Source organism: Enhydra lutris, unplaced genomic scaffold (assembly GCF_002288905.1).
Source record: "Enhydra lutris kenyoni isolate GAN:26980312 unplaced genomic scaffold, ASM228890v2 scaffoldscaffold2, whole genome shotgun sequence".
Taxonomy (NCBI): Eukaryota; Metazoa; Chordata; class Mammalia; order Carnivora; family Mustelidae; genus Enhydra; species Enhydra lutris.
Genome location: NW_019154086.1, coordinates 48776826 through 48799821, shown reverse-complemented (window position 1 = coordinate 48799821; position 22996 = coordinate 48776826). Strand labels below are relative to the sequence as shown.

At 43.2% G+C, this 22996-nt stretch overlaps 1 protein-coding gene across 2 annotated transcripts; it reads left to right on the top strand.

The window, feature by feature from the left end:
- Nucleotides 1-12169: 12169 nt before the first annotated feature.
- LOC111151469 (ADP-ribosylarginine hydrolase) lies at nucleotides 12170-20933 on the top strand. 2 transcript variants are annotated; one of them, XM_022509489.1, is made up of 5 exons: nucleotides 12170-12267; nucleotides 13071-13161; nucleotides 14856-15181; nucleotides 15977-16337; nucleotides 17919-19751. In XM_022509489.1, the coding sequence occupies exons 3-5, from the start codon at nucleotides 14869-14871 to the stop codon at nucleotides 18331-18333; spliced, it is 1089 nt and encodes a 362-aa protein (XP_022365197.1). In that variant the 5' UTR covers nucleotides 12170-12267; nucleotides 13071-13161; nucleotides 14856-14868; the 3' UTR covers nucleotides 18334-19751. The 2 variants fall into 2 exon arrangements, with proteins under 2 accessions (XP_022365197.1, XP_022365189.1); XM_022509481.1 differs by lacking the exon at nucleotides 13071-13161 and having other exon boundaries at nucleotides 12260-12267; nucleotides 17919-20933.
- Nucleotides 20934-22996: the final 2063 nt, after the last annotated feature.

Sequence of the window (22996 nt, the reverse complement as noted above, 5' to 3'; positions counted from 1 at the left end):
AATGTGCCATTAGACGCAGATGTTCTGTAGAGTGGGGTGGCAGGAGTGGCGGCAGCATTTCCTGAATAAACGTGGCCTCTTCTACTTCCTGTCTATTGGCAAAGGCACCATCTCTCCCAAGGCAGCCAGAAAGAGCAAAGAGAATATGCGTAAGAGACAGGGAAAGCACCGGCACCTTGCCTCACCCCAGTGACAAGTTTGTGGCAGGGTTCAGTGGGTGGCGGCTCTGTCTATCTTAGATTTGGAATATTCAAGCTCTATAAAGCCTGGCAGGCAAGACTTTTTATGACAGGGGGCCATGTGTTTTCATCTTCTCTGTGAGGACAAAAAAAAAAAAAATTGCTCAGTGAGCATTTTCATACATCTGTGTCTTGGTCTGAGTGTCAGCTGCACATTTTCAATAATGATGAGGAAGGATGTAACAACTTCTACCTTACAGTTGCAGTGGCCTTCAGCTTCTCAGTGGAGGAGCTGAAAGTCTCCTCTGGCTCCTTTCCCTGCTTCATTCAAACAGGCTTATAACCTGCACCCAGAATGGGCCGTTAGATCTATGCTTTCAGACCATGGTGTTCCCGAGTGGTGTCATGGTCTGCTCACGCTGCTAGAAACATCATCAGTGTGAAGAGAGGTCGCCTCTTCCTCTTTAAATTCTGGTTCTCTGAAATGGAAATCACTGGAATTCTTCAAGGGAGAAGAGAAGCGAACATTCAGAGTTAACCCTTGTCCAAACTGTCCCTATTGCCCACTGCCCTTGTCCAAACTGTCCCTATTGCCCACTGCCCCTCTCCTGCCTGCATTTGGCGCTCTGTTCTCCTGCCTGGAAACCTTGAGGGTTCCTTAACCTTCTAGATGCCTTTCCCTGTCTCTTTGCCCATCCTAACATCTTTCCTGAAAGGACCAGACGAAATGTCAGTTCCTCAAGAAGCTCTCGTTAACTCTTCTAATCCCCATCTGCTCTTTCCTTTCTCTTTGCTTCTAATGTATGTACCATTCCTTTGGCATGGCAAGCCAATTCACCTCAAATTTATTGGGTTTGTACTGTGAACCCAGGACTGTGCCATGGGGGACGCAAAGATGAGTAGAATGGGAGAAATAAAAATAAGGTGGAGGGACCCTAAGCAGAAGAAGCGAGAATAGCAGAAGAAAGGAGCAGAGCAATTAGCTGAAGGGGAAGATGCGCCCCCAGCCCACGCCTCCCCCAGAGCAGCGGCTCATTTCTGTAAGTCACTATTTCCTAACCTTGGATTGGGAGATCCATCCACCAGGAGATTTGGAACCCTTCTTTGGCATACTTCCTGCCAGATGGCCTCGGCCTCTCTGCTTCTCTCAGTCCTCTTGGGATTTCCCACTGGGAGGGAAGCTCAGCAGCCCAGCTGACTCCCCAAGTTCCCCTCCCAGGCTTTGCCATGGGTCTCTGACGCTCAGGCCTGCAGCCCTGAGGTAACAGACTTCACTGCTTACCTGCAGGCTCTCAGTGAAGAGAAATACAGCTTCCAGGAAATGCAAAGTAACCACTCCTGTGGTGAAGCCTGGGGTGGGGAACGTAAACGGAGAGGGCTTCACAATGGCCGTTGGTTTGGGCAGATTTCTGGTGTCAGGCCCCTAGAGAGTCCCTCAACCTCCCCTGCAGTGGCCCTGAGAAACCAGTCCCAAGCTGGAGGGATTTAGTCTGAGAGCACTGTGAAAGCAATTCACTCTGTCAAATTCTGCCTTCTTCGTGGGTACTTGCTCTCTGCAGAGGCTTCAAATAGATTCCTTCTCGCATTTCAATAGCAGCTAAATGTCTGCGCAAGGTCTGCTTTAAATGGTGCTGTTTCTGGGAAGACATGCTGAGAGATGACTTTCCCTTTCCATTCAAGCTAAGCAATGTCTCTTTAATTTTATGAATAGACTTCAACTAAGACTCCCCTGTCCCCCTTTTTGAAGTCTGGTGACCATGACTTTTGGTTTTGACCTTTTGGTTTTCCCCTTCAGTTTATATTACATTGTCAATAAGAAGCAAACGGCGATTATCACTTCACTTTTCAGAAAAATGTCCCACAAGGAGGAAAGAGGAGCAGGGGGAGGAACGGAAGAGAGGGGGAGGAGGAAGACGAAGAAGGAGAAAGGAGGAGGAACGTGAAGGAGGGCGATTACCCCATTTTAGGGGTAGATAAATAGCTTGGTGTGTTTAAGTAGTAAATAACACACTTACTGTTAAATCTTTAATTCCCACGACCTTTAATTCATTGAAGTTCACTTTCATAGCACTACACTGTACCATTTTGAAAGCACTAAGATCATTTCTGGCTTCTGCCTATAGTTGGCTCCTTACTGTTTCTCAGGGGACAAGGAAAATGAAATAGAAAACTGAAAAGAGTGACTTTTCTAAGTTTGTTAACGGCTCTGGTGGACAGTTTGGGTGGAGGAGTGGCAGCCAATGGCTGTAGTGACCCTTAATTCCCCACCTAAATCCTAGAACAGGGACTGACAAGGATCCTGGGGCAGGTGCCTACCTACAAGTCTCCTGGACACAGTGTTTGTCTCTTCCTTTCTTAAAGGATCGAGCAATAACACAGCAAGCTTCTTTGAAAGGGGCTCTTTCTAGTTTTGTCCGGAAAAAAAATTCTTCCCTAAACACAACCGAACTATCTCCTGCTTTTCTCTAAGCTTACTTTCTCGCGTTCAGTCATCCACAGAAATTTAGGGGTGTGGGGGTGGGGGTGTAATTTATGTCTGTTACAAGCTCAAAACAAACAGAAACACTTTAGGGCGATAGAGAATTATTACCCAGTTCCTCAAAACCACTCGGACTGTGTGAAAAAAAATCTCAGCTCTGCATTGCTCTTTTCCCTGAGTTACCCATTTAACATCCTTTCCTTATTGTTTGTTACTGCTTATATCTGGATCCATTTTCTACACTTAGTGTGAACCTGAATGTAGTGATGTATCAATAAGGGTTTGGGCTCATTTAGAAAAAATCCACACAAATAATTAATTCCTGGCCATGGTATGTCATATTTCCACCCATTACTTCCACAATTTCCACTCGATGGTTCCATGAATATTTTGTTGGTATTTTTACCATCCTGCAGATGCATATTTAGCTAGTTCTTCTGGGCCGAGCAAATGTGCATCATTTGGGGAGAAAAAGCCAACCTAAACTTGCATTTTTGGTTTTCCTTTTTTTTTGGTTTCTCTTATGAGCTGTTTGGGTTATTTTTGGGCTTCTGGCAACTTTAGTTTATCTTTACCTTAATTATGCTTCAAAATCAGCCCAGGTGTAATTTTCTGTCTGCTTTCTCTGAACACTCCAAGCTTGCAATGTCTCTCTCATATCTGCTGATCTCGTATCTTGAACATTCCCTCTTGTCACGTTCTTGTGGCCTAATGTCGTCAAACTCTACCAAGTCTCCTCTATGATCGTGATTTTTGCCTCATCTCTGTAACTGCAAGGGGTACCTAGCAATGTATCTGGCACATTTTATATGCTATATTAGTGAGCATTCTCTAAAGAAACGGAACCAATATATACACACGTGGAGAGACAGAGGTTTATTCTAAGGAACTGACTCACTAGATGGTGGAGTTTGGCAAGTTCAAATCTGCAAAGTAGGCCAGCAGGCTGGAGACCCAGGGAGGAGCAGATGCTGCAGCTCAAGTCTGTGGAGGCAGAGTAAATGCCCCTTTTAGAATTTCTATAAAAGAAGAGGAAGAGAGTTTTATTTGAGCCCAAGTTAGGACAGCTGCTTGGGATACAGTCTTCACAAAGAAGAGAGGGAACATTTGGTATAGGGTTTTGTACATTTTTTAAAAAGATATTATTTATTTATTTATTTGAGAGAAAGAGAGAGAGAGAAAGATAGTGAGAGAGAGCAGAAGGTAGGAGGAGAGGGAGAAGCAGACTCCCCACTGAGCAGGGAGCCCTATGCGGGGCTTAACCCCAGGACCCTGGGATCACATCCTGTGCTGAAGGCAGATGCTTAACTGACTGAGCCACCCAGGCGCCCCGGATATGTACATTTTTACATAAAAAGTTACAGATTATTAGACAAAGAACACTTCAGAAAGCTGCAGACCTTAAGTTTCTAAAACATGCAGGGCTGTATGACTTTAATCTTATGGGAAGGAGGGAAATCTCTTACTTTTTCTTGTCTTTCGTGTTCAGGAGACACCTCTGTGGTGATTTTAATGAAGCAGATCTACGATGTGTGCTCTGGGCAGAAATAGAGCCCATGCTTTGAGGGCTTGCTGAATTGATTTGACTTGGTAAATGTTGAAGTATAGCTTCCTTGAGAGCCCAGAAGCAGGGCCCACAAATATAAAAAGTTGAGAACTTCCTTTATCAAGTCTGAGGACAGTCTGCTGGCAGAATTCCTCCTTCCATGGTGGTCAGTCTTCTTTCTTATTAAGGCCTTCACCTGCATTGGTCAGGCCTGCTGATATCATGGAAGATCATTGGGTTTCCTTAGTATCTACTGATTTCAGCATCCATCTCATCTAAAAAATACCTTCACAGAAACATCTAGAAAAATGTTTGACCAAATATCTGGGTATTACTGCCTTGCCCAAGGTGATGTGCTCACTGAGTCTTCTGAGTTGAATTGATGATCCAGGATATGTGAGCAGCTGCCTTGGGCTCTTCCAAATTCTCCTATACTAGCTTTTTTCTGTTTTCTTTTAAAAAGCCTCAGCATGATTTTCCCCCCACTATAAGTCATTTTAACAGATGTTTATTGAAGTTCTCTTCTGTGGTATGTTTTCCTTTGAATCTTTCTGTTATTTTGTGTCTGGTAGAGAGTTCAAGGGGCCCTGCCTATTAACCATTTCCTGTTATCTGGTGCATAAGCTTGCTTTCTCTCTCTTTTGTACATTCTCATGCTTTAATTAGATGTGGTATTATGCATTTAGGACTGTGAAGTGGCAAAGATTTGTTTAATACCCTGTTTTTCAGTTATCTATGCTTCTTCTGTTTTCCTTCAAATGGAGTAGCTTTGACCTACTTTAGTTGGAGGACAACAGAACCAGGGCCTCATTTTCTTTGTATCAATATGAAAGGGAATTTACTCCAGAAGCATTATCTTATCTGAGCATTTGCAATCAATTATGTATCACTGTATATAGTGTAGTATTAGAAATAGAATATAAAGTTGTATACAAAATGACCCAATTTTTAAAAAAAACATGTGCATAAAATAAAGACTGTATACAGTATGAGTGATGAAATGTGAGTGGTTCTGTTTTTCCTGTTTTCTAAAATTTCTTTATACACATAATATATAAGAATTCTGATTATGAAAGATTAAAAGTTTCTCCATACTCCTGGAAAACTCTCCCATTACCCCCTTGAGAGGTAATCATAATCATTAACAACTTGATGTGTACCCTTTCAGTCATTTTACACACACACACACACACACACAGAGCCCCCTTTTTTTTAACCTAAGACCATATATATTCTTCATTCTAAAATTAGATTTTTTTTTTACCTAACAAAATTATCTCTCAGCTCTTTCCATGTAAGCTTGATTATTTATCCAAACTCTACTGATTTAAATGTCTACCTCATGGTTTTGAATAGTTCCATAATTATGCCATGATTTAGGAGAAGGAAATGCATACTCCCATGTAAACAGATACTGAGGTTGTTTTCAACTTTCTACTATTAGAAACAATTCTGCAAAGGACATTCAGGAACATATATCTTCATGAATATTTGTGGCTATTTTTTTAGGAGAAATTTTTAGAAGCTTTCCCAACATTTCTGCTGGAAGTATGCATTACTTTTATCATTAAACAAAGTAAACATTTTATTTTATTATTTTTTTAAAGATTTCATTTATTCATTTGACAGACAGAGATCATGAGTAGGCAGAGAGGCAGGCAGAGAGAGAGGAAGGGAAGCAGGCTCCCTGCCAAGGAGAGAACCCGATGCGGGGCTCAATCCCAGGACCGTGGGAACATGACCTGAACCGAAGGCAGAGGCTTTAACCCACTGAGCCACCCAGGCGCCCCACAAGGTAAACATTTTATTAAAAAACATTTTAAAAATATCACGAGGCAGCAGCGTCAAATGAGGTTACATGGCTGGGTCCGTGTCATGAGAGAGGGTCCTGGGTCAGGGCCTAGCATATACCTGGTACACCGTAGGTATTTAATGTCTGTAAGATATATAAAGATCACTCCAAGACATTAACAATTCTTTATGAAAAGTATCATTATTTCCACCTTACAGATGAAATATCTCAGAGGTCAGGTCTGAGTCCCACAAGTTTGTTTCTCAGGAAAAGCCTCAAAATGCCAAATAATACTGGATTGGTGAGTAATACAATACTTGTAGTACGTCTTCTTCAGTAAAACTGGGGGTGGAGAACTAAATCTTCAACACCTCTGTATTTCCAGCATCTACACTGATCCCTAGCACCAGTAAAATGCCAGGTAAATATTAGCTCTTCTTGGCAGAACAGCATTCACTCTTTCCTTTATGAACGAAATCTTGGTTTTTGTGTAAGACCCCACCTCTCGGGGAAGATGTTCTATCCTTGATCAAAGGGGAGCTCATAATCTAACTTGCCTGCCAGTGATTGGTTTAGTAGAGGAGGTGCAGAGAGAGGCTTTCTTAACAGTTTCTTCATTCTTGAAAGAATAGACATAGCCTTTCTCATTAGACATTGTCTGTAATTGTAAATGGATTTTGTACCTGTCAGAGAAGTCAGCCCGGGGATAAAGCTAGCACAGTGAGAATAGCAGGGCAGAAAGATGGAAGGAACAGGATCCTTGATGGTAACAAAGAATTAACCCTGGTGATTTCTCATTTCTAAGATATTTTTTTGTAAGCTAATCTAGACATCTCTAGACATTTTGTTATATAAGATAGTAAGTGTCTTTATTATTTAAGCCGGTGAGTGTGGGGAATGGTGAGGGGGGTAGGGAGATGGTAATGGTTATTTGCAGGTATTTGGAGCTAACTGACAAATTGTTCTTTCGGTTTGCATGACCATGTTCTTGATGTCCCAGAAATATTTTCTAATTTTTGACCAAGGAGAAAAAAGTGTCAGTAGGTTAGCCTTAAAAATAAAATAGCCAATTATTTTAGCAGCAAAATGAGTTTATTCAGGAATAGCAGAGGAAATGCAATTTGGGACATGTAAACTCCAGTAAAACATAATCAAGATCCAGAGAACAAGTGAGAGGGGTCTGCTTTTATGGAGGAATGGAGAAAGCTGGGTGGGGTAGTTTTGAATGAAAGCTTATGGGAGAAGAGCCAGAGATCAGGGTTGTGGCTACTTCTCAGTGGTTGAGATGTGGCAGTTTCTCACTAGCTGGGTTGTTGATGGGCAAAGGGAAAATCTTCACTCCTCCTGCTGTTGTAGTAAAGTAAGCTTCTTCCTGTAAGCGTATATAAAATAAACTCCAATGTGTGGTATATGCATGAGAGCTTCCTTCTTCAGGGCTGCCTGACTCCGTTGTGAACAAAGCCTTCTTTTATTCATTTTCACATTTCCCCCTTCTGTTCAAGATGTTTCCTTGAAAACATCACTGATCAGGAGCCAGGTTTTCTGCATTTAGTGGTTTTGTCCTTTGGTGCCAGAAAGGACCTTCCCTGGTTGTCATGACCCATGTCAGAGGCAAAGTGCACAGGCTGGAAAACATACAGGTCACACCTGAGTAACAAGGAAGGGTAGGAGGGAGAACTCTCAGGCATTTCCCTTCTGAAGTTTATGTATTACCAGGGTTGTAAATAACCAGTGGAGATCATCTCGAAGTGTTGAGTTAGCATCTCCCTATTTGGCATGCTGGTTCTACAAAGACTTGACAGGCAATAGGTACAAAGTTTAAAAATGATCATACAAAATGAAATTAAAAGTAATGTGACAAATCCAGTTTGTGTGATGGCTCTAAACCAGGAGCCCAGATCTAAAGGTAACCAGAGAAAGAGGCCAAAGGACCACGGATCATTACGTGAAATTTATTGTAGCCAATGTGCTTGTTCCCTAATTTTGTGCAGTTGGGGGTCTAATACCCCAGAAGAATTTATCCATATAGGACAGGTGGTATTGCCTATTCAAACACCTCCTTGTTCAGCGAGTAAATAACCGAGGGCTATTCAATTATCCAAAACTACTTTAGGCAACAAGTCAAGTGATTAATTTTGGGCTGCTATTGTCTTGGCTGTGGTTGACTAACTCTCCCAGTATTAGGAAGAAATTCCTGATCATCTCTTCCTCAGCAAACCCAGAGTCCTGTATGCCTCCTAGAAGTTTCTGTTTAAGATGGCCATGGGCATTTAGTGGAGTAGACCAGTGGTAGGCTTCTGACTTGTTATGAAGAATAGTAAATACAGGAAGAGCACATTGCCCTTTTCATCCTCCAGCTGTCAAGACAGTGACCTGCCCCAAGTATAGGGGCCATTATGAAACCTCCTCACATAAAGGAGTTGCCAAGTACTTGACCAGTGAAGTGAGTTTCCCAGTCACTATGAAGTTTGAGGGGGGTTACCAAGTAGGTATAATATTTTATAATAGGATTTTTAGCCATAGAAGACACAGTAGCCTGCATAACAGGGAAAAGCTTCAGCCCAGTGCAAAAACATACAAACCATGACTAAAACATAATTTATCCCTGAGGTGGGAAAAGCTGAATGAAATCCATTTGCTAAACCTCGAATGGCCCATTGGGGAATTTAAAGTGTCCAGGAGTGGTGATTGTATTTTGTGTTTCTCTAGGTTGTATTTTGGGCAGGTGGGGCAAGAAAATAGGCACTTTCTGCAGTTCTGTCGTTATTTCCCCACTAGTCTGGGTTCGTAAGAGTTATGATCTTATCAGTGAACCAGTGATTCAATGCATGTACAGTAGTAGTCAGTAATGGGAGTTTTCTGGACTCTGCTAGGACTAGGTTTCTATTTGGGCCAAACCAAATTTCTCTTTTTATTGAACCAACAGCTATGAGGTTTCCAGTTTTTTCCCTTTCCTGGGGCCAATTTTTGAGCATCTCTAGTAAATTTTTCTCGATTATCATTGTGGGAACATTTCTGTGGACCATGACAGAGGCATGGTTGTTTGTTCTTCTGAGTGCAGTGTTCCTGTAGAAACATCAGTGAGGTGTTTGGAATGCCCAGGGACCTGAAAAATGACCAAAGTGGCAGTAGAAGTATGGCATCTAATAATATGGCTTTTTGAAGGTAAGAACCATTTTAAATTTTATCTTAGTTGGAAGTATGGAAGCCTTGCTGTTTCCATAGCATTCCAAAGTCATAAGCTACTCCAAAGGAATAACTCCTGTCTGTACGGATATGGATCTTTGGCTAAATGCAGGCCTGAGTGAGAGCACACAATTCGGCCTGTTGGGATGAGGTAGCCAAAGGCAAAGGTACCACCTCAAGAACATCAAAGAGGTGCAGCTGTATAGCTCGCACAAAATGTATCATTTTTACCTTTTAAATAAGAAACATCAGAAAACCATGGAAAGTCGGCATGATAAAGCAGTTTCCTGTAAGTCATTATGGGAATCAGAACGTGGTTTGTCAGTAGTAAGCAGTAGTGAGAGGTTTTGTCCATGGAGGGAGAAGAATCACAGGGTTAAACTTATTGAACTGAGGAAGAATCTGGTAAGTAGCAAGAAGATTTTATAGGAGGTGAGGCAACCAGATGAAAGCTATTGAATAGGGTCAGCATTTAAAAAGGCTTCAACCACATGGAGTGCAAGAATAGTTGTGGGGGGTGGGTGGGAATCTCATGATTATTTCTTCAGTGGCCTTCACTAAAAGAACTATGGGAGAAATGGTCTGAGACAAGGGAGGGTACCCTTGTACAGTAGGGTCTAGTTATTGGCTATGATACACACCCTTTAGGTAAATGTGGTCCCCATGTTTTTGGGTGAGTACCCTAAGAGCATTCCTTTATTTTTAACGTACAAAAAGGAAAAAGAGAAATTGATCATCGCAATATCCACGGGCAGAGGGATTTATTAAGCTTTCCTTTAAGGCTTTATATATTTATTTATTTTCCTTAAAGGCTTTAAAGGCTAAGTCATCTTGATCTTCCTAAATAATATGGTCAAGTTTGTAGTTTTTTAAAATAAAACATCTATGGGATGGGCCATAAGAGAGAGATTTGGACAATTTCCACAATCAGTAGCTAGCTAATTCCCCCCAAACCCTCATAGTTGGTACCTAGTTTTGAGTTTTGGGAAATTCAAGATGCCATGAACCCTATTTGGATCTAAATGAGGTCCTTGTTCCAAAATCCGGTGCCCTAGATAGCAAACCTGAATTTGAACAAAGCACAATTTTCTTTCTTTCTTTTTTTTTTTTAAGAGACTTCATGTCCCTTTAAAGCTAAACGTTTTTGAGTGCTGTGAAGTGTGTAAACCTGGCGATTCACAGACCTGTACCCCTGGGGATAAAAAGATATTATATGTTTAAAAAAAAAAAAAAAAGCTAAACGTTTTACCAGATGAATGCTGTTCACCTGTGAAGAGGCTAGGAAAGAGATCAGAGAAGGAAGTCATCTACGTAATGTAATAAGGCACAACCTCCAGGAAATTTTGTATCATCTAGATCAGCCTTTAAGGTTTGTGAGAAGTAAGAAGGGGTTTCAGGAAAACCCTGGGGCATTACTGTTCAGGTGTATTGGTTGTTCTTCCCAAGTAAAGGCAGAGCTATTGGCTGGCCTTATGCACTGGGTAGTATATAAACCAACCAGTTAAAAAATGTGCTTTCAGTGGGGGATGGAGGCTCATAAATATGGGAATCAGTAAAACAAGGTGGTGAAGGATGACAACACTGTTTATGGCTCAGAAGTCCTGCACAAACCTCTATCTGTAGCCATTCAGTAGCATGAATGAGTCAGGAGTCTAAGTGATAGCAAGGTTAACAGGCAGCATAAAGTAAGAGGAAACTAATGGCTAAGAACAACCCTAGTTATTATTTATATTCAAGTCAAAGAAACACTTTTTCCATGGATTCTTGTTGAAAGAGTACTATGTGATATGAACAATATCCTCAACAGACATTTTAAACTGAAACAGTTATGAGTTTTATAGGAATGCTTATTAAAAACATCCCTCACCAGGGAACTTTGACTACATCCTCAGAGGCTGGCAGTGATTTGATTTCTGTAAACAATTAAAAATCACTTTGGCTAAGGTTGAAGGTGGAGGTGGGGGTTTGCCTGGAAAAGGGCACAAGGGAATATTCTGGAGTAATGAAAATATTCTGTATCTTGATTATGACTACTCAGATATATATATTTATTAAAACTCATGAACAGAACACCAAAGGAGTGCATTTGCATCTCGATTAAAAATAAAAACAAAACTCTCAGGCCAAGTCTGGATAATTACAGCCAGAAAAATAGGCATAGCAAATTAAAATTTTGGACAAGTATATAGAATACTTACATACAGTGATTCTAATTCTTTTCAAGGGTAACATAATTAATTTATCCAAACAAAAATACCGTTAGTTTGTCTTTGCTTTTATTTACTATCAGGATGCAAAAATTCCAAACTGCTACAAAATAAATGATGAGTTAAAATTAACTTATTCTGGGGCGCCTGGGTGGCTCAGTGGGTTAAGCCGCTGCCTTCGGCTCAGGTCATGATCTCAGGGCCCTGGGATCCAGTCCCGCATCGGGCTCTCTGCTCAGCGGGGAGCCTGCTTCCCTCTCTCTCTTTCTGCCTCTCTGTCTACTTGTGATCTCTCTCTGTCAAATAAATAAATAAAATCTTTAAAAAAAATTAACTTATTCCTTACAACCACCATTAGAAGTAGGTGCTGTTATTTTCCCATTTTATGGGAGGGAGTTCCGACTAAGGCATTGCACTCAGGACCCTTTCCCCAGTATTTGGCTACACGCTGGCTCACGATAACCCACAAAAGCTCGACAGACCAAAGGTTCCCAGGCATCAGCAAAGGGCTACAGGTGAATCGTCACTCAGTCCGAGTCCGGTTCTCTGAACCGCGACATTCCGAAATGCTAGAGGCTGCGCAGCGCCGCAGCTAGACCAGGTATCTGGTGACACTCCTCCCGTGGCCCCCGGCGGGGCTCAAAAGGGAACGCCGCTGTGGGGACAGCATTCAACCCCCTACCCGTCCTCTTTCCGGCGAATCTGGGCCCCCGAACGCGGCTGCGCGGCTCCGCGGCTCCGCCCCTTCCCGGTGCGCTCCGCGCGCGGTGAGGTCATTCTGCGCCTCCACACAGCGGAAGCGGCCCTCCCCGCGCACCCTGAACCCCCGGCGCTCAGCCCCGCCCGCATCTCGCGCGCGCTCCAGAACTGGCGATCAGGTACTTGTACCCGCCTCTCCTCGGCCCTGCCCCAGCGCGTGCCTCTGCCTCCCCCAGAGACCCGCGCGTTCAGCCCCGCGTGCCCCGCGCGCTCGTGTCTACCGGGTGGTGACCAGGCCCCCACCCACGCAGCCCCCTGCCCAGGCGTGTTTCCTCATCACCACCACCAAAAAAGAAAAATAAGGAGGGGGTGGTGGGGAGGAGGACTGTCGGGAAGCTTCTGTCCAGAGCTTAGTTTTGAAGTTTTGAATTTGAGTATATAGTTCGGGGCCAAGAATGTGAACGGTAGAAGAGCAGTTTAAGCAATAATGGTGTTCTGAAAGCGGAAGGCTGAGAGCAGTACGTGTAAATGTTAAAAGAGAATTTCCAAGGAAAGAGATGGTCATCGTCCCCCACCCCTGCTTGCAACTCCCAAAAACACACTTTTGGGTAGAGCCAGAAGGAATGGCAGAATAGAATCTGGGGACATTGGGGGAGGGAGACAGGGGGTTAAAAGTTGGTCCTTAAAAGCCAACTAAGCTGATCTCCAAAGGTCTCAGGAGCCCAAGATGGGAGCCCCCACTCTCCTATTTATAGACGGGGAAATCAAGGTCCAGAGTGGGTGGCTTGTCCACAGTCATACACCTGATTCTTGGCAGAGCCAGGTGTAGTAGCCCAGAACTCCTGTTCCTAGGCATTGTTTGTAAATAATAAAATATGTAAATAACGTTTTACAAATATCATTTATGAGTCAAGAAACTCAGCAAGGTCAGTAAGTCCTGTTGGGTAAGCTCAGCCTGTCTTCACCATTTACTCTTCTCCAGGTGCTTGCCGGCCTGCCCTCCCTGGCCCACAGAAGTGCAGTCCACCTGCAGCCAGGCGTTTAAAAGTGCCTGGTCCCTGCTAGTGAAGTAGGTGGGTAGATTTGGGGTAGATGGTGGAGGGCTTTGAACATGAATGCTGCAGGCAATAGGGCACGATGAATATTGGAAATGCACATATGGTACCTTGCTCACCAGGGATTAGATTTGTCGAGGGAATATTAGGTGAGATCCCAAGACTCTAGAAGCCAAATCATTAAGCAGAAAGACAAAATTAAAATACTGCTGTTGAAAGGAAGGTTGTGGGGAGAAAGATTCTAGTTCAATAACAGAAAAATCTTTTCCCCTAGTTACTATGAATGAAATGGTGCTTATTATGTGTTAAGCACTGTTGTAAGAGCTCTACAAAAATTTATTTATTTACTTCTCACAGCAAACCAATGAGGTTGTTACTATTTTGTCACCATTTTAGAGATGTAGTGGCTGAGGTGCAAAGAGGTTGCCCAAGGTAAGTAGATCTGTGCTGAGAAGGAGTGGCCTGGAATCAGAAGATTTGGGTCTCAGTGCCTCCATCACTGGGTGTGTGAATTTACCCTCTCTGAGCTTCAGTTTTCTTATCTGCAAAATGCATATTGTCGTCCTGGCCTCCTACTGAGATACAAAGAGCAGGTACTTTACAAACTGCATTGCGACGCCAATGGAACGCACTACTATTTAATAAAGGAGGGATATACTTCCCAGGACAAATCCCAGTGAAAAAGAGAAAATGACAACCTTGGTTTGACTTGTAGAATTTAAGAGCCTTGCCACTCACAGAGAGGCAAAGATGGAGTCATAGTTAAAATCGTTGGCTGTGGAACCCTGTGACCCAGCAATTGCACGACTGGGTATTTACCCCAAAGATACCCAAAGATGTAGTGAAATGAAGGGCCATGTGCACCCCAGTGTTCATAGCAGCAATGTCCACAATAGCCAAACTCTGGAAAGAGCCCAGATGCCCTTCAACAGATGAATAGATAAAGAAGATATGGTCCGTATATACAATGGAATATTACTCAGCCATCAGAAAGGATGAATACCCAACTTTTGCATCAACATGGATGGGACTGGAGGAGATTATGCTGAGTGAAGGAAGTCAAGCAGAGAGAGTCAATTATCATGTGGTTTCACTTATTTGTGAACATAAGGAATAGCATGGAGGACATTAGGAAAAGGAAGGGAAAACAAAGCGGGAATCGGAGGGGAAGATGAACCATGAGAGACTATGGACTCCAAGAAGAAAACTGAAGGTTTTAGAGGGGAGGGCAGTGGGGGGTTGTGTTAGCTCAGTGATGGGTATTAAGGAGCGTATGTATTGCATGGAGCACTGAGTTTTATATGCAAACGGTGAATCATGGAACACGACATCAAAAACTAACAATGTACTATATGATGACTAATGTAACATAATAAAAAATTTAAAAAACTTTTTTTTAATTTTTAAAAAATTAAATCGTTGGCTGTGAAGTCAGATGGACCTAGGCTGTAATCCCAGCCCTGCCACTTACCACCTCCGTGACCTAAGACAAGGCACATAACGTTTCTCATACTGCATTCTCTTGGTGATCCTCAATGTACTCACCTCTAAAATGGGTCTAATACATTGCTTATAGAGCAGTTGTTAGAATTGAATGAGATGCACTTAATACAATGCCTACAGGTAGCGAGTGCTCAATAACATGTAGTTAGGGCCATTATTTTTTTGATTCTTCTTTTCCTCATCTTCTGTGTATCTTAATATTCCCACAGGGACAGCCTCACCATGTGTGAGGGACTGATGGAGAGGTATGTGGCTGCCATGTTGCTGAGTGCAGCTGGAGATGCCTTGGGGTACTTCAACGGGAAGTGGGAGTTTCTCCGGGATGGGGAAAAGATTCACCGGCAGCTGGCCCAGCTTGGTGGTTTGGATGCCATAGATGTGGAGAGGTGGAGAGTCAGCGATGACACGGTGATGCACCTGGCCACCGCAGATGCTCTTGTGGAAGCCGGCAAGGTCTTGGATTTGGCTCACCTGTATTCCCTACTTGCTAAGCATTACCAAGACTGCATGGAAGACATGGATGGCCGCGCACCAGGTAAGTGCAGCCAGTGGAGGTCACGGGCAGGTGGAGGAGAATACAGCAGGCCCAAGGCACTCATTAAAAATGTTAACTGAGATTTCAATATCAAGGAGATGGTTGTTTTTTTGTAGTTGTGATAAAAATAGAAACAACCTAAATGTTCTCTGATTTATTTAATTATGGTGATGCATTCACAGCTATTTAAAATTATGCAAATAAATATTGACTGATAAAAAAAGATACATATTAAGTAAAAAAATGAGGCTTACAAAATACATAGGGCACCCAAAGGCACATAGTTGCTCTGAACCCGTTGCTCCTTTTCCCAGCCTGGTATTCCATCTATCAGCCTCTTTCTGGCATTCAGGATCTCCCGTGGTCAGGTTTTCCTGGGTTCTCTAAGGGCTTGGGTTCGGAGTCTGATGGTTTCGATGGAGTCACTAGCTAGCTGGTGAAGTGATTTTTGAGCAAGGTTCTTAAGCTCTGAGCCTGAGCTTAGTCATTTAAGAAAAGTCTTGTATGTTAAGCCTACCTTTTTGAGTTACTGTGATGTCTCAGTAATAACTGATAGAGATTCCAAGACTATGAATCTGGTTCTTATGTCATCAGTCTTCTCATGCTAGTGAGAGTTAGGAAGTTAGGAAGTTAGGAAAAGTGTTGGCTTGGGGTTTGGAGTCAGGAGTCATTCATCATATTTGGGGGGCTTTACCTTTCCATCAGAGAAACTTAGGGACTGAACTTGGTTCTTTCCTCCTATAGAGGCCTTTGCTTCTGTTACACTGAGCCTTTGCTCTCCCTGACTCTTGCCAGGGGGTGCTTCAGTGCAGAATGCCTTGCTGCTGAAGCCGGATGAGGCCAATGGCTGGAGAATTCCCTTTAACAGCCATGAGGGTGGCTGCGGGGCAGCTATGCGTGCCATGTGCATCGGCCTCCGGTTCCCTCACCACAGCCAGCTGGACACGCTGATCCAGGTGAGCATCGAGAGCGGCAGGATGACCCACCACCACCCTACAGGCTACCTGGGAGCCCTTGTTTCTGCTCTTTTTACAGCCTATGCTGTGAATGGCAAGCCTCCCAGGCAATGGGGAAAAGAACTGATGGAGGTGCTACCAGAAGCTAAAAAGTACATTATCCAATCAGGCTACTTTTTGGAGAAGAACCTTCAACACTGGTAAGTTGGTAGGTGCATGCTCCTGCTGGGAAATGAATCCGGGGGGCACCTGGGTGGCTCATTTGGTTAAGCGTCTGCCTTTGGTTCAGGTCGTGGTCTCAGGGTCCTGGGACTGAGCCCCACATAGGGCTCCTTGCTCAGTGGGGAGCCTGCTTCTCCCTCTCCTTCTGCCCCCGCCCCCATGCTCTCTTTCTCATGTGCTCTATCTAAAACAAATAAATAAAATCTTTAAAAAAAAAAAAAGACTGAATCTGAGTGTACACATGCATGCACATGGGCACTTAGAATTCATAGATCAAAGCAACCATCCTGGTTTTCACCATCCATTTTTGTTACTGCTGCATCCAGCACTGCCCCTCCCCCTGCCACCTGCTGAAGGGTTTCAAGTTCAGTGGCAGAAATGGTTGCCACCATGTAGCCAGTGAAGACCTCAATGAGTAGTACACCTGCAGGGCTTCCCTGTTGTGTAGGGATCCTGTTGTGTGTTCTAGCCTTCTATCGGTTTTGTGGTTATCCTATACTGCTAAGTTCATGCTGCTGTGAACTTTGCTGCTTATTTCCTAGAACCCATTTCTTCAGTGTTGTCATGACACAACAGTGTTTTGAAATCCTTGGTTACAGTGCCCAAGAGATAGGTTTTTTCACTAGCTAGTTATAAGTGGTAAAGCCACAGTTTCCCTTTTTGGTGAGTTGACGTCACATCACCTTACTTGGAATAAAGAGGTCCAGAAGCTTTCTACTGAATCACCTGTGGTCGTGATGTCCCAAAGTTCTGTCTTGAAAAAAAACGATATAAGTATATAAGGAGATGATGTGTTAATTAGGCTGACTAGAGTAACCTTTTTACTATGTATCTATTATATCATCTTTTAAAATAATTTTAATTTTAAAATAATTTTAATAATTTTTAAAAAATAATAAAGGAAGGGGTGTCTGGGGGGCTCAGTTGTTTGAGCTTCCAACTGTTGGTCTCCGTTTCAGTCTTGATTTCAGGGTTGTGAATTCAGGACCCACACACTGGGCTCCACAGTGGGCATGGAGTCTATTAAAAAAAAAAAAACTGGTGCCTGGGTGGCTCAGTGGGTTAAAGCCTCTGCCTTCGGCTCAGGTCGTGATCCCAGAATCCTGGGATTGAGCCCCACATCGGGCTCTCTGCTCAGCAAGGAGTCTGCTTCCCTCTCTCTTTCTCTCTGCTTGCCTCTGTCTACTTGTGATCTCTCTCTGTCAAATAAATAAATAAAATCTTAAAAAAAAAAAAAAGAGAAGAAAGAAAAAAAAGCAAGTAAGTTTCATCTTTGGAAGGTGATATTTGATACTATTCTCAATTCAGGAAAAATAGACCTTCATTTCTCACCTTTAACTTCCTGTTTTATTTAGCAGCATGTATTGGTGCCTTCTTTATATTACTCCTTGGCAAAAATTTATTGAACAAATGGCACTTAGAGATTTTGAGTTTTTAATACAATTTCGATATTAGCACAAGAAGTTGAAGTCATCTTGGAATTCTCCCTGTTCCCACATCTATTTGGTACCTCTCAAATTTATTGTTTCAGTTGACTATAGAATTTTTCCTTCCTACAGGTCCTACTTTCAAGACCAATGGGAAAAATACCTAAAACTTAGAGGGATTTTGGATGGCAAGTCAGCCCCTATCTTCCCCAAGCCCTTTGATGTCAAGGAGAGGGATCAGTTCTATACCTCCATAAGCTACTCTGGCTGGGGTGGCAGCAGTGGCCACGACGCCCCCATGATTGCCTACGATGCCATCTTGGCTGCGGGAGACTCCTGGAAGGAGCTTGCCCACCGAGCCTTTTTCCACGGGGGAGACAGCGATTCTACTGCTACTATTGCTGGCTGCTGGTGGGGAGTTATGTATGGTCTGAAAGGAGTGAGCCCCTCCAACTATGAGAAACTGGAATACAGAAACCGGCTGGAGAAGACAGCCAGGGCTTTGTATGCTCTGGGCTCAAAGGAGGACACTGTAATTGCCCTTTAGTGAGATGTGATGTCATCTCTTGTTTTTTCCCTCTTGTGTGGTCCAGTTTCTTTTCACTTTTTCCCAGATCAAGAGTTTTAACCTTATACTCCAGGAGTTTTGAGATGACATGTCCCTTAAGCACCTGAAGCTCATTTTTCCAAACTCACCCTATCCCCCCAAATCTGTCCCTCTTTCCATCCTAAAGAATCCTTATCTCCATTGACAGAGTCAGTGTCTCCTCAAGGTAGAAGTCTTCAAGCCTCACACTTGAGTCTTCATGTTCATCATCTAAACTTTGACTAAGTTTTTTCTGTTTGTTTCAGGTTGAGTTCCCCAAAGGTGGACTCTCAGACAAGGATTTAAATACAAGTCATTTACTGGGGAGGTGACTCCAGGAAGTGATGAGAATGGGGAATTGAGACAAGGAGGGCAGGGAGGCCAGTACAACGTACATTACTGAGCACGTTACCACTGAGGGCATTGGGAGTTAGTCCATCTGGGTTCTCGGGGTAAGCCATGGCTCAGAGGAGTTCCAACTGAGGAGCAAGCAAACTAAGGTGTTTATCCATCTGACAGTGGTTGAGGACCTCTCCTAGGGATGCTCACTCCCTGGCACTTCTCATCCGGCCTCTTGTGCAAGCCACACCCAGCTGTCTTTAGGCAAAGACTCAGGTGCTTGCAGCAGCATACAGTGCATTGGAGCAGTGAGGATGATAATGTGGGGTTCCAACAGCATCTCTGCCAGGTAGTTCTACCTCAGTATCCTTCATATCTACTACCTCTTTTACCTTTCTGCACCATCCATCTCTCAGCTGGATTTCACAGCCCAGGCTACTCAGGTATGGGAGGTGCCACTCCTAGGCGTGCTCTGTACGTCACTGGCCGTGACACTTCATGTGTTGCCGGTTTCGTTGTCCATCTGCTTGTCTTTATTCTCCAGACACAACCTAGCACAGTGTCTGTGAACATGGGAGGTACTAAATTCGTATATATGAAGTGAATGTTGTTAATTAACCTGCCTGGTGCCTTAACTCCATTCTTGACTCCCTCCTTGCCCTCCAGAGTTCTCTTTACAAATAACAGATCAGTCATGCTGAACTTCTACTCATAGTCCAGTGAATGTGCACCCCCTTTCCTCATTTCTTGATGCTCTTCCCTCTCCTTTTTCACCTGGTAGATTCTTACTCATCCCTCAAGCCCCAGCTCAGGTAGAACCTTCTAGGTGAAACCTGGTCTGATTGTTCAGGGACTGGGCCACTTTCTTCTCTTATGCCCACAGCCCTCTGTCTCCAGCCTTGTCACCACACTGATCCTGTTGTGTGGTCGTTGGGTGTCTTCTGAGGACAATCTCAGATTCCTTGTGAGGAATTGTTCTCTTTGTGGCCTTCCTGCTTGGCCCACGAGATACATTCAGTAAACATTACTTTGGAAGTTCATCCAATTGTGTGGATGTGAATGCTTTCAACATGCAGTTCCACATCTGTTTCAGACACCTGCTACTTCACGGTTGCTGGGAGTGTCATGTGATGCGCTGGGAGAAATGGCGAGTCTGATGCTTTAATCAAGCCCGTGTACTGACTTATGTGAGACAAAGCTCTTGGCTCCATATTTGCAGCAGGACTCCAGCAGAGGCATGGGATTTATAAGTCTTATATACATATAGGGAGAAGGGAATTCCAAAGTTAATTTTCTGGCTCAAAAAACTCTCATGTGTGTTTACATATTTCAGAAAACAAGCATGTTTTAAATATTACGAGTATGAAAACAGATTGTTCAGTAAGAAAACCAACTGGAATTGTTGACTTTCAAGGGTGCTCATCTACAGGTCACAGAGCAATGTACTAACTTCGTAAATTCCCACATCTTAAAAGACTCCTTTGTATAAATATTCTGACGTCAGTTTGAGAATCATAGAAAATACACGGTATGTACATTTTTACACAAGGTTCCTGAGTAGATTAGGTTGGAGACCCTCACGACTGCTTTTCATTTCCCACTTGATAAGATCTCACTTTATAGCACAGAACAGTGGGTGTTTTTCTGCAGATGTAAGAAAAGAGGAAACATTTCTCCTTTGTCTCTCTCAGGTTTCTTTTTCTCAGTAGTTGGGAGCCTGCACTTTGAAGGTGGAACACTAGAATTCTCTCAGCACTAACCAAAAAGCAGACCTGGGATGCTTAAATCCTACAGTATAGAAAAGAGCAGGGGAGAATTTTAACAAGTGAAATCTGAGGCATGACTTGTTTTACTTCTGTACCCAGTTTGGTAAATTGTCTGAATTTAGTGAGTAAAACATGAAATGATTTTATTTTTCCTCCATTACGGCCTTCAGTATACCGTGTTGAAGCTGCTTTTCTTGTCCCTTTGTAGATCACATAGTTTTTGGTTTTTTGATGGGGGGTGGGGAGCATATTAAAAACTCAACCCAGTTGATCCCAGTACAGTGTTTTTTTTTAAAATTTCAGCTTTATTGAAGCATAATTGACATAAGATTATAAGGTATTTGAAGTACATTGTGGTGATTTGATGTACATATACATTGTGACTAGACTCCCCCCATCTAGTTAATGACCATATTCATCACTGCACACATTTATCTTTGCGGGGGGTGAGAACATTTAAGTTCTACTCTCAGCAAATTTCAATTCTACAGTATAGTGTTATCAACTGTTGTCACCCTATTATACCTCAGATCCTCAGACCTCATTCATCTTCATCTTTTACCAATCTCTCCCTGTTCCCCCACCTCCCAGCCCCTGACAACCACTTTTCTACTTTGTTTCGTTGAGTTTGGCATTATTTTTTTTTTTTTTTTTTTGAGATTCCACATGTAAGTGAGATACCATGCAGTATTTGTCTTTTTTTCTGTCTGGCTGTTTCACTTAGCATAATGCCTTAAAGTCCATCTCTGTTGTCGCAAATGGCTGGATTTCCTTCTTTCGCAGGGCTGGATGATATTCCATTGTATGTATGTATGTATTATGTATATATCACACCTTTATCCATTCATCTGTTGACACTTAGGTTGTTTCCTTTCTTGGCTATTGTGGATAGTGCTGCAGTGAACACAGAAGTGCAGACCTTTTGAGACCCTGTTTTCATTTCCTTTGGATTTTTTTTTTTTTTTTTAAAGATTTCATTTATTTGAGAGAACATGCACAAGTGGGGGAAGGGATAGAGGGACAAGCAGACTCCCCACTGAGCAGGGAGACTGGCACGGGGCTCCATCCCAGCACCCTCACACCATGACCTGAGCAGAAGGCAGATGCCTAATTGACTGAGCCACCCAGGTGCCTCTGATTTCCTTTGGATTTATACCCAGAAGTGGAATGGAATCCCAGTCCAGTTTTATCAGTTCTACAACTTTGGGGTCATGCCCTCCTCCCTCCACCCCACTGTCAGTCCTGGGCCCAAAGAACTTAGAGGAGAAATGGGGACATTCCTCCCCTCCCTCTTCTAGGCTCCTCGCTCCTCTCAAGTGTTGTCCTGAGATCTTTCTCACTAGTGGAGCACTGGTAAGAAAGGCTCAAGGCTGCTGTCTTCTGGGGAGTCCACTCAGCCCAGGGGAAACTTGTCCTTCCTGCTCACATCCAGCAGTGGGAGTGCAGGCTTCCCACCTGCTGCTGTCTCACATTTCCACCCATCCCTCTCAGGGAGGTGCTGGTGTAACCTTGATGTGGTCACCTTCAGTCTCAGTGGGTAGGCCCTCCCTCACAAGCTTGTTGTGGAGGATCAGAAAGAGTACCACCTCTCCTCCCCTTTTAAGAAGGTAAGGGGGAACCCCCGCCAAATGCTGACACTTTTTTTTCATTCGAATCACTATAGTTTTCAGCTGGGGGAGGTGGGTGCTACCGCCAAATGCTGACACTCTTTTTTTCATTTGAATCACTATAGTTTTCAGCACAACTTCAAAAAGAGTTCAGATTTTCAGCCTCCTTTTTTTTCTCAAACCTCAAAATCTCTTCAGACTACTCTCAACTGGAAACCTTGCTTGCTATCTCTCTGAGAAAAAAGGAGCAAACAGAAGAGAACAATTGCACACTCCCCTCACTACCTCTGCCCATCCACCTACATTGACTCATAGTCTCCACCTTTGCTCCTGACTATGAGTGCTAGTGTGTGTGTGTAGAAGGAGGAAGGATGAGAATGAACAGATGAAAGAGCTAATAAACTTAATTATATGCATGTGGTTTTTGTTTTTTTTTTTAAGATTTTATCTATTTGTCAGAGAGAGGGAGAGAGCCCAAGCAGGGGGAGCAGCAGGAAGAGGGAGAAACAAACTTCCCCCTGAGCAAGGAGTTCCATGGGGCTTAATCCCAGGATCCCAGAACATTGGTATCATGACCTGAGCTGAAGGCAGACGCTTAACCAACTGAGCCACCCAGGTATCTTTATATGCATGTTAAAGTAAATTAAAAAACAATCTGATGCACAAAAGAATTTATCATGCTTATTAAGTTAATACCTGTGTACTAAAACAGAATAGATCATGTGAATGTTACAGGATTAATGATATGTTTTCAACCCGCTATATGACCGTGCTTCATTTGCTTTCTTTGTTATCGAAGATTGCTAGATGTTATCTTGAAGTCTTGGCAATATTTTTTTAAGATGTGAAAAATTAGCACTGGGCTCATCCCCCCTTCTCCAAGCTTCTTCAGCCACCATATTCTCCATTTAC

Excerpts from the sequence above, each read along its gene's own strand:
- LOC111151469 (XM_022509481.1), top strand. The coding sequence starts at position 14,869 with ATGTGTGAGGGACTGATGGAGAGGTATGTGGCTGCCATGTTGCTGAGT. Across the intron at positions 15,182-15,976 it reads CATGGATGGCCGCGCACCAG|GGGGTGCTTCAGTGCAGAAT; the intron begins GTAAGTGCAGCC and ends GACTCTTGCCAG. Across the intron at positions 16,338-17,918 it reads GAGAAGAACCTTCAACACTG|GTCCTACTTTCAAGACCAAT; the intron begins GTAAGTTGGTAG and ends TCCTTCCTACAG.